The sequence below is a fragment of the Sminthopsis crassicaudata genome, chromosome 3, assembly GCF_048593235.1.
Source record: "Sminthopsis crassicaudata isolate SCR6 chromosome 3, ASM4859323v1, whole genome shotgun sequence".
Classification (NCBI taxonomy): domain Eukaryota; kingdom Metazoa; phylum Chordata; class Mammalia; order Dasyuromorphia; family Dasyuridae; genus Sminthopsis; species Sminthopsis crassicaudata.
The window spans coordinates 524913207-524931556 of record NC_133619.1 but is presented as its reverse complement, the minus strand read 5'-3'; the positions used below and the strand labels follow the sequence as shown (position 1 = coordinate 524931556).

At 39.0% G+C, this 18350-nt stretch overlaps 3 protein-coding genes across 5 annotated transcripts in view; 1 reads left to right on the top strand and 2 right to left on the bottom strand.

Annotated features, from left to right (window-relative positions):
* ALG9 (ALG9 alpha-1,2-mannosyltransferase) overlaps positions 1-3676 on the bottom strand; it is a 128096-nt gene extending 124420 nt beyond the window's left edge. Inside the window, exon 1 of one of the 2 annotated variants that reach the window (XM_074304281.1) lies at positions 3469-3676. In XM_074304281.1, the coding sequence (XP_074160382.1) occupies positions 3469-3596 (128 nt within the window). In that variant the 5' untranslated portion in view covers positions 3597-3676. Of the gene's footprint in view, positions 1-3046; positions 3185-3468 lie in introns of those variants that run through there. The other variant, XM_074304282.1, reaches the window with a different exon arrangement.
* Positions 3677-8936: 5260 nt separating this feature from the next.
* FDXACB1 (ferredoxin-fold anticodon binding domain containing 1) lies at positions 8937-13747 on the bottom strand. The gene is given in 6 exon segments (XM_074304280.1): positions 8937-9393; positions 9395-10268; positions 10874-11032; positions 11182-11385; positions 12411-12567; positions 13494-13747. Coding segments are annotated over 6 exon segments (1878 nt in total). The 5' UTR covers positions 13666-13747; the 3' UTR covers positions 8937-9081.
* CFAP68 (cilia and flagella associated protein 68) lies at positions 13474-17335 on the top strand. Of its 2 annotated transcripts, none has more exons than XM_074304284.1 (4): positions 13474-13866; positions 15777-16007; positions 16421-16484; positions 17019-17335. In XM_074304284.1, exons 1-4 carry the CDS (start codon positions 13834-13836, stop codon positions 17183-17185), a joined length of 495 nt encoding a protein of 164 aa, XP_074160385.1. In that variant the 5' UTR covers positions 13474-13833; the 3' UTR covers positions 17186-17335. The 2 variants fall into 2 exon arrangements, with proteins under 2 accessions (XP_074160385.1, XP_074160384.1); XM_074304283.1 differs by lacking the exon at positions 13474-13866 and adding an exon at positions 14790-15034.
* The last annotated feature ends 1015 nt before the right edge of the window (positions 17336-18350 follow it).

Below are 18350 nucleotides of genomic sequence, written 5' to 3'. Positions count from 1 at the left end.
ATGAAGAGAAACTAAAGGAATTGGGGACTTTTGGCCTGAAGCATAAATAGAACAAAAAGGACATGATAGATATCTTCAAAAATCTGAAGGGCTGTCACTTTTATGTAGAACCAATGGACACAATTAGGAACAATGTTTAGAAGTTATAGGTTGGAAGATTTTGGTTCAAAATTAGAAAGCACTTTCTAACCATTAAGAGCTTTCAAAAATGTAATCCATTGATTTCAGAGAGGCTTGGAGAAACTTACATGAATTGATGCTGAGTGAAATAAGCAGAACCAGGAGATCATTATACACTTCAACAACAATACTGTATGAGGATCAATTCTGATGGACGTGGCTCTCTTCAACATTGAGATGATTCAAGCCAGTTCGAATGGTCTTGTGATGAAGAGAGCCATCTGCACCCAGAGAGAGAGGACTATGGGAACTGATTGTGGATCACATCATAATATTTTATTCTTTTTGTGGTTGTTTGCTTGCATTTTGTTTTCTTTCTCATTTTTTTCCTTTTTGATCTGATTTTTCTTGAGCCGCATGATATGGAAATATGTATAGAATTGTACATGTTTAACATATATTGGATTACTTACTGTCTAGGGGAGGGCGTGGGAGAAGGGGGGGGGAATTTTAGAACACAAGATTTTGTAAGGGTGAATGTTGAAAATCATCCATGTATATATTTTGAAAATAAAAACCTTTAATTAAGTGGATAGAGAGCTGGCCCTGAAGTCAGGAGGACCTGAGTTCAAATCCAACCTCACTTAATACTTCTTAGCTGTGTGACCCTGGGCAAATCACTTAACCCCAATTGCCTCAGCAAAACAAAAACAAAAAGTTTTAATTAAAAGAAAAAAAAAATGTAATCCATTTAGGGTAGTGAGCTCTTCATCACTAGAAGTGGTTGAGCAAAGGTTAAGTGACACAAAAGATAGAAACTGTACCGGAGACTAAATGTTTTCTTATTTAAAATAATGCTCAGAAGAACCAGAAGATCACTATACACTTCAACAACAATACTGTATGAGGATGTATTCTGATGGAAGTGGAAATCTTCAACATAGAGAAGATCCAACTCACTTCCAGTTGATCAATGATGGACAGAAATAACTATACCCAGAGAAGGAACACTGGGAAGCGAATGTAAATTGTTAGCACTACTGTCTATCTACCCAGGTTACTTATACCTTCGGAAGCTAATAATTAATGTGCAACAAGAAAAAGGTATTTACACACATATATTGTATCTAGGTTATATTGTAACACATGTAAAATGTATGGGATTACCTGCCCATGGGGGGGGGGGAGGGAGTGGAGGATGGGAGGGGATAATTTGGAAAAATGAATTTAAAAAAAAAAAATAATAATAATAATAATGCTCAGAAAACATTATTTTTGGGTTGGATTACCTATCACCGATTGTAGCTACCAAAATTGCCTTAATACATAGTAATCTCAATTTTCCCTGTCTTTTTTATTCTTTATTTCTTGCTTGTGTGTGTATATATGTGCAAACACGCACACACATGCACATGTTTTCTAAAACCAATTTTACTCACCCATTTGATATTTTTAAAATATGCAATGTGCTACAAAAAATACAAAGATGCCTGGGGAAAAAAATCCATTCTTTTAAGAATCATATAATATAGCAGAACAGATAAGACATGCATATGAGTAACAACAATACAAGGCATATGAGTAACAAGGAAGTGGAATGACAGAAGTATAGTATTCTAAGAATTCAGAAGAAAGAAAAAAAAGCATCATTATCTGGGGTCATCAGTGAAGGCGTCACAGAGAAGACCAAGGGAACCAATCCTTAAAAGTAGAAGCAGGATTTTAGAAGACAGACATGGGGGGGGGGGAATATTCCAGGTGTGGGTGCAGCATAAAGTTAGAGAGACAGGAAAAGGCATATAATGCACAGGAATAGTCAGTAGTCCATTTTTAACTAGGGTAGAGGGAGTAGAAATAGCATTTTCTATGGAAACAATCTCAAGGATCATGTATAATCTAAAGGAAAAGCAGAGTGCTCAACACTCCCAAGTGTACCAAAAATCAGATTAAACTATAATTAAGGAATATCTAACAAAACCAATATAATAAAATATCAATTTTTTTCATACATTATGTTACTATGTGGCTTTCTAAGTCATCATTTGCTGGTGGGAATTCCTACCTATAGTTAGCTTCCTGTTTCTATTGGAGTTTGACACCATCCCTCTAGTCCAACTCTCTCATTTTACAAATGATGATACCAGGGCCTTGAGAGATGATTCGCTCCAGTTTACACAACTTCAATCTGGGCTAGAACCCTTCTCCTGACATCTGATGTCCATTCTGCTACTTTTTCTTCTGACATTCAAGAGAAGTAAACCAATAAATCTAGGTGAATTTGGAATAAATTTAGAGAACTCTAAGGTGAGTAGAGTATTAGGCCTAAAGTCAAAAGATCTGAGCTCAGAGGATCCGAGGGAAGAATGGAGGCAGTCCGGGTGAGAGGTGAGTAAGGTAGGAACTAGGGCTGTGACTGCCAGAGGGGAAAGAAGGCATCCAGAGACGTGGGACGGTACAAGACACGACTTTGTAATAGACCGGATATACGGGGAAGTGTGAAGGAAAAGTCAGTGATAACACCACGGAAGGAGAAAAGAGCCCACACGGACACTTCTTGAAGTAAGGCGCCCATAGGAAAGTTCTCGCACAGAGAAGCCAGATGCTGACCATTGGAAAAATTCCACCTCAAACTCGGACTTTGGGATTGAAAGTCTACTATGTCTTCAATCCTATGGAATCCTGACAAGGCCTTGAACCTCACAAAACAATGCCAGGGCCAATCAATCCCCAAACCCAACTAACCCTTCCCCCCTCAAGTCCGTTGCTCCAGGAACCAATCTGTCCTCGCGGCGATGGCAAGAATCATCCTAATAAATGCAGGGCCCTTGCAGAGCTGGGAAAGGTGCCCCCCAAGCAGAGCGCCCAAGTCTCCGAGCCTCGGCCCGTGCCCTGACACCTCTTTCAATGAATGGTAAACTGCTCCCACCTGGGATGCATGAGAACACCCTGGGACTGCCCTGGAGCCATCTGAAAGCTCCGCCACAGACCATCTGGGTAGTCCTGGGGAAGTCGTGGTCTGCAAAAGGAGGGGCAGGACGAACTGGGCTATCTCCCGAGTCCAGGTGAGTCGGGGTCGCGCCGGGTCGGGCTCGCTCTCCAGTCCCACCCCTCGGGTTTTAGACGCCTCCTCCCCTCCTTCCCGGTAGAGCCCGAGCCCGGCTAGGGGTGACGTCCCTGACCCGGGAGGCGAGGGAGGAGGAATAGAGGAAAGAGGGGAGAACTTCGGAGAGGGGGGCGGATCCAGGAAAGAAAGGGATGCCTCGGGAAAGGGACCGGGAAACCGGGGCCGACCGCCGGGCCGGGGAAGAGAACCCGCCCGAACGCGCCCCCGGGAGTTCCTGCCCGTACTCAGTCCGCTGATCTGAGGCAGTGGTTGCTTCTCGGCCCGGGGGCTCTTCCCGCAGCTTGGTCGGGTCTCCACCACCGCCGCCACCGCCGCTTCCCTTGAGCCGCTGCCTGGCCCCCCTAGCCGCCATAGCAAGTATGGGCAAAGGAAGAGGCTGCACCCAATGAAGTCCTCGCTCTTGACGCCATGGGTCGTTTGGGCGAACGGTGGCCACCGAGGTACGAAATACTTTATACGAACAGAAGCGCTCGAGTTTTATGTCATTTGAGGACAGTTTTTTCGTGGAGGAAGAGATACGACCCCCAGACTCATACCTCTTGCATAATGTCTAATCTGTACCTCAAACATTCTTGCCTTCTTCATCCTTTCTATTTCTTCACTGCCCAACATAGTCCTTCTAAATAGTCCTCCATCCCCAGATTTCCTTAAGGCACTTCGATTTGCCACACGAAATGATACATAGACTCGGCTTGCAGAGCCTAGGACACAGTCCCTGCTACTGAGGTTGGTGGTTCTTTGTCCGAAACCAGGATGGGGTCTGCTTCTCAAGATTCTAATAAATAATTCTGATTTCTGTAGTAGTCAATTTGGATAGGTCTTTTTGTTCCAAACAATAGTTTTCAGGTATGGGAAATACATCAATTGACTGCCATTCTTATATCCCTATCCCTTAGCACAGTGTCTGGTATCCCCTACATATTTAATAAATACTTGTTGACTTAACTTGTGGACTTAACTGTGGATGAGAATGAAGAATTAGAAAATTCAAAAATTGTAAACTTGGAAAAGTTGTAAAATTGGAAGGATGGCAATATCCTTAACAAAAAGCATGGATTTTTGTCACACTCCAGTGAATTGGCAAAAGTGACAAAAAATGGGAATAGTTAATGTTAGACTAGTTGCACAATTATAGGCACACTACTTAGTTCATTATTGGTGAAATCAGAACAACCATTTCAGAAAGCAATTTAAGAATTATGAAAATAAAATGACTAAATGTTCATATTTTTTAACCTGGAGATTCCACTGCTGGGTGTATATACCCCATGAAGGTCACTAATAAGAAGAAAATCCCCAAAGAGTATGGCAGAAACTAGGTACTGACTAACACCTAACACCCTATACCAAGATAAAGTTGAAATAGATTCATGATTTAGACATGAAGGGTGATACTATCAGCAAATTAGAAGAACAAGGGAGAGTCTGTCTCTCAGATCTATGGAGAAGGAAGGAATTTATGTCCAAACAACAACACAGAACATTATGAAATGCAAAATGAATGATTTTTATTATACTGAATTAAAAAGATTTCGTACAGACAAAATGAATGCAGCCAAGATTAGAAGGGAAGCAGAAAAAAGGGGGGAAATTTTTACATCCAACTTTTCTGTTAAAAGCCTTATTTCTATATATAGAGAATTGACTCAAATTTATAAGAATACAAGCCATTCAGCCCTCTTTGTGGTGGCCATAAACTGCAAACTACGTGGATGTCCATCAATTGGAGAATGGTTGGGTAAATTATGGTATATGAAGGTTATGGAATATTATTGTTCTGTAAGAAATGACCAAGAGGATGATTTCAGAAAGGCCTGGACTTACATGAACTGATGCTGAGTGAAATGAGCAGAACCAGGAAATCGTTGTATACTTCAACAACAAAACTATATGATGATCAATTCTGATGGATGTGGCCATTTTCAACAATGAGATGAACCAAATCAGTTCCAACAGAGCAATAATGAACTGAACCAGCTACACCCAGCAAAAGAACTCTAGGAGATGATTATGAACCACTACATAGAATTTCCAATCCCTCTAATTTTGTCCGCCTGCATTTTGGATTTCCTTCACAGGCTAAATGTACACTATTTCAAAGTCCGATTCTTTTTGTACAGCAAAAAAACTGTTTGGTCATGTATACATATATTGTATTTAATTTATAATCTAACATATTTAACATGTATTGGTTGACCTGCCATCTGGGGGGAGGAGGGGAAAAATTGGAACAAAGGGTTTGGCAATTGTCAATGTTGTAAAATTACCCATGCATATATCTGGTAAATAAAAAACATTAAAAAAAAAAAAAAAAAAAAAAAAAAAGAATACAAGCCATTTTCCAATTGATAAGAATATGAACAGACAATTTTCAGACAAAGAAATTAAAGCCATTTCTAGTCTTATGAAAAAATGCTCTACATCACTATTACAGAAATGTAAATTAAGACAATTCTGAGGTACCACTTTACACCTCTTAGATTGGCTAAGATGACAGGAAAAGATAATGATAAATGTTGGAGGGGATGTGGGAAAAGTGGAACACTAATACATTGTTGGTGGAGTTATGAACTGATCCAACCATTCTGGAGAACAATTTGAGACTATGGCCAAAGAGGTATAAAACTTTGATCCAATCGTAGCTGTACTGGGGCTGTATCCCAAAGAGATCATAAAAAGAGAAAAAGGCCCAAATGTGCAAAATTGTTTGCAGCAGCCCTTTTTGTAGTGGCAAGGAACTAGAAATTGAGTGGATGTCTTATCGGTTTGGGAATGGCTGAATAAGTTAGGGTATATGAAGATTATGGAATATTATTGTTCTGTAAGAAACTATCAGCAGGATGACTTCAGAGAGGCCTGGAAAGGCTTATATGAATTGATGCTAAGTGAAGTGAGTAGAACCAAGAGAACATTGTACATAGTAAAAAGATTATTATGTGATGATCAACTGTGATGGATTTGGCTTTTTCAACAATGAGGTGATTCAGGCCAATTCCAAGTTTTGCAATGGAGTCACCTGCATCCAGAAAGAGACTATGGGGTCTCAATATGCATCATTAAATAGTATTTTCATATTTTTTAATTGTTGTTTGCTTGCTTTTTTCTTATTTTTTTTCCTTTTTGATCTGATTTTTCTTGTACCACATAATGTGGAAATATAAACTTTAGAAGAATCACACATATCTCTAACCTCTATTGGATCATTTGCTGTCTAGGGGAGAGGGTGAGGGCAAGAGAGGAAGAAAAGTTTGGAACAAAAGGTTTTTTATTTTTATTTTTATTTTTTTTTAGTATATTTTTTATTTTTATTTATTTATTTATTGAAAACAAAGTCACTTTATTATAAAAAAATTTTTGACAATATATATGCATGAGTAATTTTTTTTATAACAATATCCCTTGTAATCATTTTTTCCAAATTATCTACTCCCTCCTCCCCTAGATGACAGGCAATCCCATACATTTTACATGTGTTACAGTATAACCTAGATATAACATATATGTGTAAATCCAATTTTCTTGTTGCACGTTAAGTATTAGATTCCGAAGGTATAAGTAACCTGAATAGATAGACAGTAGTGCTAACAATTTACATTCACTTCCCAGTGTTACTTCTCTGGGTGTAGTTGTTTCTGTCCATCATTGATCAACTGGAAGTGAGTTGGATCTTCTTTATGTTGAAGATATCCACTTCCATCAGAATATATCTTCATACAGCATTGAAGTGTACAGTGATCTTCTGGTTCTATTCATTTCACTCAGCATCAGTTGATGTAAGTCTTTCCAAACCTCTCTGTATTCGTCCTGCTGGTCATTTCTTAGAGAGCAGTAATATGCCATAACCTTCATATACCATAATTTACCCAAACCATTCTCCAATTGATGGACATCCATTCATCGTCCAGTTTCTAGCCACTACGAAAAGAGCTGCCACAAACATTTTGGCACATACAGGTTTCCTTTCCCCTCTTTAGTATTTCTTTGGGATATAAGCCCAATAGCAGCAATGCTAGATCAAAGGGTATGCACAGTTTGATAACTTTTTGGGCATAGTTCCAAATTGCTCTCCAGAATGGTTGGATTCTTTCACAACTCCACCAACAATGTATTAGTGTCCCAGTTTTCCCACATCCCCTCCAACATTCATCATTATTTGTTCCTGTCATTTTAGCCAATCTGACAGGTGTGTAGTGATATCTCAGAGTTGCCTTAATTTGCATTTCTCTGATCAGTAGTGATTTGGAACACTCTTTCATATGAGTGGAAATAGTTTCAATTTCATCATCTGAGAATTGTCTGTTCATATCCTTTGACCATTTATCAATTGGAGAATGGTTTGATTTCTTATAAATTAGGGTCAGTTCTCTATATATTTTGGAAATGAGACCTTTATCAGAACCTTTAACTTTAAAAATATTTTCCCAATTTGTTATTTCCCTTCTAATCTTATTTGCATTAGCATTGTTTGTACAGGAACTTTTTAGTTTGATGTAATCAAAATCTTCTATTTGGAACACAAGGTTTTTCAAGGGTGAATGTTGAAAACTATCTTTGCCTGTATTTTGAAAATAAAAAGTTATTATTAAAAAAAAAAAAAGAAGAAGTCCCCATATACAAGAAAATATTTATAACAGCACTTTTTGTAGTAGCAAAGAATTGGTAATAAAATAGATATCCATCAAATGGGAAGTGGCTAAGGAAATATATAATGTAATGGAATATAACTATAGTAAGAAAAGACAAATATGATGAATACAGAGAAATACAGACACAATTTGATACAGTACGAAACAAGCAGAACCAAGAAAACAAAATAGCACTGATTACAACAATGTAAATGTAAAGCACAGTCATAAAGCAATCAAAAGAGAAAGCTGCAAAATTACAAATAATAAACATGACCCCCAAAGATGACAAATGAGAAAAATACTCTCACTCTATTCCTCTCATACGGTTATGGTAAATTGTATATATTTTCAAACTTTTTGAATGTATTGATTGGTTAATCTTGATTTTTTTTTTCTTCCTTTTTTTTTAATAAAACATTTGTTATTCAGGATGACTCTGAGATGTGTAATGGGATACTGGGGAAATTATGGTGATATTAAAAAAAATTATCAATGAAAAATAATTTTTTTAAATAGTGCTGACTTGTTGAGATGAAAAATAAAGCATAATGGAAATGGAAAGAAAGAAATAGGGATTCTGAAAAAAAGAGTGAATTTTTGGGGGGGAATGATTTCTGATTTGGAATTGTTGAATTCAAGATACTATGGAATAAGGAAATGAAAATATTTTCAAGGAAGCAGGTTAAGGAAAAGAGAAGGTGTATATAAATTTAGGAGTCACTGACAAAGAGATGATAATTTTAAGCAGAAGGGCTGGTTCAGTCATTAAGACAATATATACATAGAGAAAAAAAAGAGGGCCCAGAAATAGGACTGGGGCATATACAAAATGAACAGAATATGGTTTTTGCTGCAACAAAAAAAGACTGAAAAAAAAAAATAGTAAAACAGTTGGAACCAGGAGGAAGCAACATCAGAAAACCAGATAGAGTGCTTAGAAAAAGGGAGAAGTCAGAAGTATAAAAAGCTAAAGAAAAATGAAGAATGATGATGACTAAAAAGGGGCATTGTATTTAGAAGCTATAAGTTTGTGAGAATCTTAGAGACAGCATTTTTCAATGATAGAGACAGAAACTAGAACACAGAAGGTTGAAAAGTGAGTGGCTCAGTAAAATAATTACTGAGAAAGTCTTTGGTACAGAAAGAACACATACTGTTATGTGTTTCTTGAAGAAAGAACTTGAAGAAAAATTACTTAATTCTACAAAGCTACCTCAGTGTCACATGTAAATATCGCTGTATCTCATTTCTAAACCGATTTTGAATCATTGTTGCCTGCTGATGACTTAGAGCTCTGTCACAAGTCTGGTAGGTCAGTCTATAGCAAAGGCTGACCCGTCCAGTTTGTGGGTGCTGGAAGTGATTAAGGAGCTGTATGGATGTGATCATATCTTGAGATACAGCTCGAGCCACAGTGTGAAACTCTACTTCATCAAATCCTCTCTCCTCATCTAGCCAAAAGCTAATATCATGTACATAAGATGGAGGATAGAGAGAAAAAAATTTAAAGGGTTCTATTTTTTCCAGGAACAAAATGATCTAGAAAGCGTTCATCGAAGGTCCATAAAATTCTCCAGTCAGAGATCCCCCATACCAGCATGACTAAAAGGTCTAGATTCACAGATGCAAATACAAAATCCAAGTCTTGGTACAACTGGCTTGTAGCAGATGTTATGATAGACCCAATAACTAGATCCACAATTTCATCTGGACCAAAATTGTGAGGCTTCACACAAATCAGATAATCTTTTTTATTTTCCTGAGGTTTAAATATCAGAGAGCTGCTCAATTCAGGGCCATCTGGCAACCTCTGTTTGAGAAGGCCATGTAGAGTGCATTTCAGGTGTTCCAAGAATAACTGAAGACAGGAATCACTCATTTCTTTATTAAATCCATGAATAAATAAAGTCTCATGAAATGCTGGCAGCATGAAAGGTGAAATGAAGCATTTCCTAAAAACAGGACCACTGAGGATATGCAGAGATCCTGGAAGAAAGGATGGTCTTTGGATAATATCCTGTGCATAAACTAGAAGGGAAGATCTGAGATGGAACTTTGTTTGGCTTTGGATTTTCTTCTGGGTCTCTTGTTCCCCCTTCCACTCAAGGTCTTTCTGAAGATGGAGCCTTGAAAATGACACCAGGAACTCCTTCATGTCACATGTTGTTTCATCAGCCAACAGCTCAGAATGTGGAATTTTCTCTTTTTGGGGAGTGATCCAAAAAGGAGCTGATGGAGAATCAAAGCTCCAGGCAATGGGATTATCACAGCCTTTCTCTGGAAGCAAAGGAGTGGGGCATTTCAGTCTCCAAAGTAAAAAAGTTTTACTGAGTTCAGCAATCAGCTTTTCATTTATAGTCCTGACAGGATGACTTGAATTTGTTTCAAGGAAACCTCTGTTTGATACAAAAGAGAAATAATTCTTCTAACTTAAAAACAAAAACAACTGTTCTTTAGGTGGAATTAAAAACAAATAAGCAGCAAGAGAAGTTAACAGTAAGTTTAAGAAATAAAAGAAACTATTTTGAGGATAGCATAATGTAATGATTAGAGAAACCACCTAAAAGGTAGGAAGACTGGGGCTCAAAAGTTCTCTTTGACACATAATGTCTGTGTGGCCTTGAGCAAATGACTTAACCTTTCAGTGCACTAGGGAATTCTCTAAGACTATGTTGGAGAGAAGATGCTAAGTAGCACTGGAAGACAGAGATTCCTTACCTGGGAGTTCTCTGTATCTGTGAAGTTACAGATCTAGTTCCTATCCTTATCTTCTTCTATAAACAAAAATGTACTGATTCAGAACCCCAACTACTACCTTATATATGAAAAACTAAAAAATGTAGCAATTGTAATTACTGGGAATCTGAGGAATGATAGACTGACAGTTTTAGAGGAATAATTATCATCATTAATCTTTAGCATTTGTAGGATAAAGGGCTTCCATCAAGTTAATTAGTATACCTTCTGAGATGGATGGTATTTCCAAAAAATAAGAGATTACCTGTTTATTTTCCCTACTAATGCTTCTGGTACAGTGAAGGAAAGCCAATGGTCATCCAGTCTAACTCTGCAGATCATGGGCTGGGACTCTTCAAAAGGTAAACTCCGGGTAAAGACATGATTCAAAGCACCTTCAACATGGAAGGACTTGTTCTGACTCCTGGAAAAATACAAGACTCTATATATGAACTGCACTCCTAAGGGACTGAATCAAAATATCAGAGAAAATCCTATAGCTCAGTTTTTAACAGAGAGGAGAGAAGAAAAACAAACAAACAAACAAACTTGAATTTTACTATTGTGTGTTACCTGTACCCAGTGCACTTGTACCCTGGCATAGTCCCAGAAGTGAAAGGATGAACATTGCTCAAGATGAGTCCTCCTCTAGCTGCCATAGCTACTACTTGCCAACTATTATGCCATTCTCTCCTGGGATAATCAGCAGGAGTTCCTCCTTGTCCTCTGCACAATGCCACATGAACCTCCCCTCTTTCTGCAAGGACATCAGCACAGCTACAGGGAAAAAAAAGATTTATTTTTCAATAGCAATTAGAAATAACCATGGATATCACAAACATATTGAGATTCTTAAACTGTTTTTTAAGGACCAAACTTTTAAGCACGTCAGCTAATTTTTAAAATCTGGCTACTTTGTAGATGAGAATAAAATCAAAATCTGCTTAGAAGTACCTATGTGGTATTTTTTGACCAAAAGCATGATGTTCATATTAGAACTGGTGTCTGCAAAACTTCTGTAAAATGTGATCAGAGGGTTTTATTTTCCTAATCATTTAAAACAAATATTTTTTCATCTGCCTTAATAATTAAAGTACAAAACTGTCCCTTAAATGGTACACTATACAAACTAATCTCTGAGCAGATTATGAAAGTCAAGTCCCTTGAATATGACATTGTTCTAGAATTCCTCCCCACCTGAAATATTCTCCCTTGAGATTCCACAGACAGAATTTAATGCTTCTTTGGAGGAAATATCTTTTTGACAATAACTATATGACTCAGAGCTAGTCACTTAACTTGTCTGCTCCTGTGTCCTTGCCTGAAAAATGAAAGGGTTTGACCGGGTGATGATCCCTAAGCTCTAAATTTATACTCCAGGGCTCAACTTAATTCTGACCTCGTACAGGTCACTTAACCTGGGCAGTCTTTCTCATCCTTTTCCGCCCCCTGCCTAGTTACCCACAGTAATGCAACTGCCTGGGCCACAAATTTTGTTACTTGCTACATACCATCCTGTGATCACTTTGAAAAGAAATATAAATACACGCACATGCTTATATACATATATACACGTGTGCATATCTATACGTGCTAAAACATACACAGAAAATACGATACAAATGATCGTGCACAAGCCAGTTTTTTGGGGGGCACAGGGAAGGGTAGCCTATGTGTTATATATACATATTCTTTTGCCCTCTCATTTTTCAAGTTTCAGCTATTCCTCTGGGGCAGGACACCATGTCACAGACTTTTCGAGTAAGACACCATACCTGGTAAAGGGCTGAGCCCCGCCTCACCTCTGAAAAAACCTGGCAAGTAGCTCCCTGTTCTTGGCCACTCCAGCTTTGCGCCCACAGTGCGGGAAGTTGAAATAAATGCGATCAAACTTCCAGCCATCCTCGGCAAAGGCTTCTGCCAACTGGGTACAGTCCACCCCGAAGCGCACCTCAGCCCCTGGGGGAGGAGGAGGAAGGTGGGAAGAGCAGAGCACGCTGGGAGCACGGGATCACCTGCGGCCCAGCATCCAGGCAAGAGCTAATTCTCCACCTTCCCACAAACTTTTCAATTCGATAATCATTTATGTTTATCGTCATATATATATTTACTTATTGTGTCAAACCCTTATTATGTCTATTATTATATATTATTCTATTATTTATTTATGCTGTGTCACTTGTTTGTTATTATATATTCTATTATTATTTATGCTGTCACTCAAATACTTAAGTTAATATATTTTATTATTAGTCTGTTGTTTATGCTGTCAAACACTTATTATATGCAAGATATAATTATATATTATTATATTGTGTATCACACACAATATATTATGTTATATATAATTATGTATAATGTATAACATATTATAATATATAGTATGTATTCTATTTATGCTGTGTCAGGCACGTTTATCATTATTATGTATTATTATGTATTTATGCTATCTGTCTGATACTGTGCAGAGCGCTGGGGATACAAAATGAGGCAAAATTAAGTTCCTCAAGCGGGTTACAATCTATAGGGGATGACAACAAATAAATAAATATATACAAAAGCGAGCTGTATGCAGGATAAATAGGAAAAGACCAAAAGAAAGCACTGGTACTCGGAGGACTGGGGAAGCTTCCAGTAGAGGGTTTTTTAGTTGGGATTTAAAGAAAGCGGGGGAAATCAGAAGTCGGATAAAAGCAGAGGGAACTCTCGGAGAAATGCGAACAACCAGAGCAATCACCCTTCAGCTCTACTTGGGGAAAAAAAAGAGCTTCGAGCCTAGGTTAGGATGCGCGGAAGAGAAGAATCACATGGAGGCGGAGGTGGGGCTTCAGGGGCCTCATTACTTGAGGGGGGAGGGGCTTCGGTGAGGGGAGGGGCTCCGCTACCTCGGTCGCGCAGGCGTTGTAGGTTCTCCAGAAACACCGAGTCCCCGGCCAAGTCCGTGAATTCCTGGGGACAAGTGGCTATGAGACGTGTGCCGGACCCTTGATTCTCGCTCAAGGCGGCGGCGAAGGAGAAATTTCCCTCCCCAACCAATAGGAGGCGGCGAGCGACCATGGTGCCTCAGCTTGTCGCCACTCCCTCAGCCCTGTGTAACGCACGTCAGCTGTCACTTCCCCTTCCTTCCGCTGTCCTCCCCGGTCGCTGAATGATGACGAGCCATAGCTCCAGGTTGCCTTGACAACCTGTTGTTGGTCCTCCGAACTAGTGGTGGTGGTGATAACCATGACTGCAAATTTGAAGAATTTTCCCCGTAAGGTAAAACCTCTCCTTCCCTCGACTAACCAAGCGCAAGCTGATTCGTCGGTACTTCTGTGACGTCACAAGCAATCTCTAATGCAGAAGCTGGTGACGAATCCTGGACGAGCAGCCCCTTCACCAACTTTCCCTCCTCTACCCTTAATCCAGGGACGCAGCCTAGATTTTGACCCTAGAAAAGACCTTGAGAAGCCGAGTGATGTGCGAAGCTCACGCCGCTTCTTAGCGGCCGAGCTCTGTCTCACCCAGGTCTCCTGAGTCCAAATCCAGTTCCTTTTCTGCTGCGAATCACGAATGGCTCCCGCCGCTGAGCCTTGTCACTTACCACTGGCTGGGTGAACCTGGAGCGAGTCATTAAGCATGTGGGCCTCTGTAAAACGTGGGGCCTGGAATCCAGCCCAGCCGGAAGTGCTTTCACCCTTGAGACATCATCCCGTCTAACCTCGTCCACCCCTAGAACTACCCTCTTTGTGCGCCGGTTCCTCCTGAGCTTTGAGGGCAGGGGATTTTTTTTTTTTTTTTTAACTTTTCCGGTCTAACCTCATCAACCCCTAGAACTTCCCTTTTAGTGCACCGGTTCCTCTTAAGCTTTGAGGACAGGGGATTTTTTTTTTTTTTTTTTTTTTTTTTTTTTTTTTTTTTTTTTTTTTACGGTCTTTGTAGTTTCAGCTCTTTGGAAGAGTAATTTGTAATTTTCACGTACTTGGTAGGCACGTAATAAACATTTATTCACTTGGAGGGGATTGTGTGATTCTCTGGTCTGCGGAAGGAGCTACAGTACCACTCACCCCTCTCCCACTATGGGAAGTAGTTATAGTTTGAGGGCCAGGGCCTCTGAACCCCGTTATCCGCTGCCCGGTGATCTCAGCAGAGCAAACTTCACAAAGAGGGGCCCGTGACCCGTCTGTCCCGTCTCTCTACCCAATATATCCTCGAGGCACTGGCTCCGCCTCCGGTTCTGGCAGTGACCCCGTCCTGTAGGCCAGAGATTTCTATCAGGACAAGGAGAAAATCCTCATTTCCTGTGGACTGAAATTCCAAAATCTATGTTGGGTAACCTGTCAGCCCCAGGAGGAACATGGAAAAGAAATATCAAGAATTCATTTGCTGTGAAAGCATCTCAGTGGAGCCCAAACTATCCAAATCATTTGTCCAAAACCCAGAACAGGTATTTTCTAGTATCTGAACCGGGCCTGAAGGGAACGGGAGAATCAGACTTAGGAAGAACGCAATTGTCTTCAACTATTGAAAGGGTTGAAAGAGGAAATCTGTCTGGGGAAATCTATTTGGCTTGAGGTTAAGAGGGAGTAGGAGAGCTAGGAAGAGTTATGAATGAATAAAAAAATTCTTCTAAGAGTTAGCCAAAAGTAGAAGCGATTTGTAGGGAAACGAGTTCTCTTCGTTTGAGAGCTTTAAGCAAAGATTGGACGCAGAAGGATTTTTTCAGATTCAGTTTGGACTAAACCTCCGAAATCACTTCTAATTGTGAACTTCTAAGACTTCATTTTTCACTTCACCTAAAGCAAATATGCTACAAACTAAGATTCCCTGCTCCTTATATTCCTGAGTTCTAAGTTCACTGCAGGTTAATTGACACCCTATGTTGGATTTCTGGATATTTAAGATTCCTAGATTTAAGATTCCTCTCCAGTACAATTACCTCAGTTAATTGACATCTGCTTTTTGCTAGGCTCTGAAGGCAAAGCAGAGAAGTAGCTATTGCTATATATGTCAGGAGTAAAAATGTAACTGCCTGATAAGCTGCAGCAAACTGTCAGAAACGTGCACCTTAGTTGGACTTAATGTTTCCAAGGTGTTGGTCATCTCTCAGTGTGTAGAACAAGAGTGAGAAGAAATGGAATTCTGTTACTTGGTTTGTGCAATGGTTTCCTTTTCCTGCCCTTCCCCAGAAATTATCCTTTTCCTGCTTTATCACAAATCCACAATGTGGCTGCCTAATGCATGCAGATGGCCATGGCGAAGTATGGACAGACTGGAATGATATGTCCAAGTTTTTCCAGTATGGATGGAGATGTACAACCAATGAAAATGATTACTCTAACCGTACCTTAATAGGCAACTGGAACCAGGAGAGATACGACCTTCAAAAGATTGTACAGCCACAACCTATGTCTTCCCAGGTAATCCTCCTTCCTTTTCTTCCTTTGGCTTATTTATTTAGCATACAAAACTATGTGATAGTTCTAGGAGGCAGAATATATAATCCTAACACTTCCCAACCAAATTGAACATTACCTTTCCTTTTAAGAAATGGCATAAAAGATGCCATGTAATTCTCATCAAACTACAGAGGACTTTAATCTTATCTACTAATTCGTTCTCAGAACACTAGTGTCTCCTAGATGAGGGTAGAGTCTCCTATAATCTATACTGAATGCATAGGCTTGAACTTCCCTCATGGAAAGCTTTGCTGTGAAGCCTCCAGTACATATAAACCCTGGCAAGTTCTATTACTACTAATGCCATAAAGATTTCCATACTTTGAAACTTGACTGCATAATTTTTACTGAAAATCTTCTGTTTTTCTTTCTAGTTTGGTCACTATTTTGAAACAACATATGGTTCCAACTACCAAAAAAAGCTACCTCCTCCTCGAAGTAAGTGCTTTAAAGTAGAGAGCAGGATTGGGATGGGGTAGTAATAATCACTTAATTAAAATTAAGCCTACTTCAAATGAGTGCTTTTAAGATGTTTTCCCTCCCAAATTGGCTATTTCTTTACTCCCCAGGATTCCTCCAACCTAAAGTATAGACTTTTTCTCCTTTTATTGTGGGAACACTATGCTATCCCTCCAGGTTGTTTGTTTTTATTGGAATAATCAGTTTCCCACTTTGCCTAATGTGAACAGACCTAATGTCAGTATAGTATAGTGGAAAATGTGCAGAATTTAGTGTGAAGAGAACTGAGTTTGAATCTCAATTTTGACAGTTGACTATGCTGCAAATAACTTTCTGAGTATGAATGTTCTCTTTTACAAAATAGAGATAACATGATATTTAACCTAGCTCATAGTTATTGAGATCAAGAAAAATAATATTTATAAAACATTTAATCATTTAGCTAGTATTATTTTGGGATAATCCCTGTTGTTAAGTGATATCAATTTTCTAATTTCCTGTCTTTCTTTGCAGGGTTTAAACAAGAACCTCACTGTTTTCCTGGACATCAGCCTGAGCTGATTCCTCCTCAATACAGACCTAGCACCATAGGAAAGTCAGATTACATGTTGAATTATTCAGCACCTCAACCCAGTGAAGGCTTTGTATGTTTATGTGTTCCTAAAGATGCTCAGTGCTAAGACTCTGGCACAGGAAACAAGACAAGCTCCTTTTTTCTAAAGTAAAATATAACTGGGAATAGTTATCTATTCAACACAGTTAAGAATTTTGCTTTCTGTAACATAGTAAGTCTTCTCTTAATGAAAAATAAAGCCCCTAGGAATTGGAAACCAATTTCTTCTCTTTTTTTTTTTCCCCTTTCTTAACCTGAGAAATCAGTGTCACTTTTCATTTATTGAAATGTAGATGCAACACTTATTATTTGTTCTTCATTTTGAAGAGGACTAATGATATCATTCTGTGATCACAGAATGATATCTTGGCTCACATGTGAGTTGGATTTAAGTGAGGCAGATTTACACAAGTTATCAGCCTCAATCTCTCTCTCAGAGTCATCAAAGTCTGGTGGTAAGACAAAAGTCAGGACAACTTGAAATGCTCCAGAATACAGTGGATGACTATGCCCTAAGTGTTCCAAAGCTGCAGCTTTAGTCTCTTTCTTGGCTGTTGGAGCAAATTGTTCTCATCTTCCCATTCCAGCAGGGGAAATTTTCACATGCTTGGGGTAATCCCTAATTCATTACCAGGTTTTTGGCCTGTCAGTTCCTCAGTCTGGTTTAGCCTGTCTTCCATGATGATTTCACTTGAGTATGGCTGCTAACTATGTTAGAACCCCAGGTGAGAATTGGTAACAAGTGATGAACACCAAAAGTGGGTACGCAGCCCTGAAAAGGGATTGTCAAACCTTCAAATCAGAGGTGCTAGTCCTCTCCCAAAACTCCATGCACCCTAATGTTATTAAAGAAGTATGGTAAAAAGATAAACTCTGTGTCTTCTGAAGGATGTAATTATTCCCTAATCCAGAATGATTACATTTCACCTCTCTCTCTGAAAATAATAAATTCCCAAATGATTTAAACCTCAACATTCTTCTGCAACATATTTTCTTTAATAAATGGAATGAAAGAATATGATATCTGGTATCATCTCCCTAAGAGTCCCTTACACAGCACCAGGACAATGGATGAAACTTCTAATGGTAATTGAGATTAAGGAATGCTGGTAGACTACTTCAGAGCAAGTTGTTCTCCCTTCCCTAGTATTTGATATCAGCAGGGCTTTTTTGCAGAAGAATAAATGACAAATTTGTAGATTTGCACTTTATTTTATCCACCATCTTTTTAC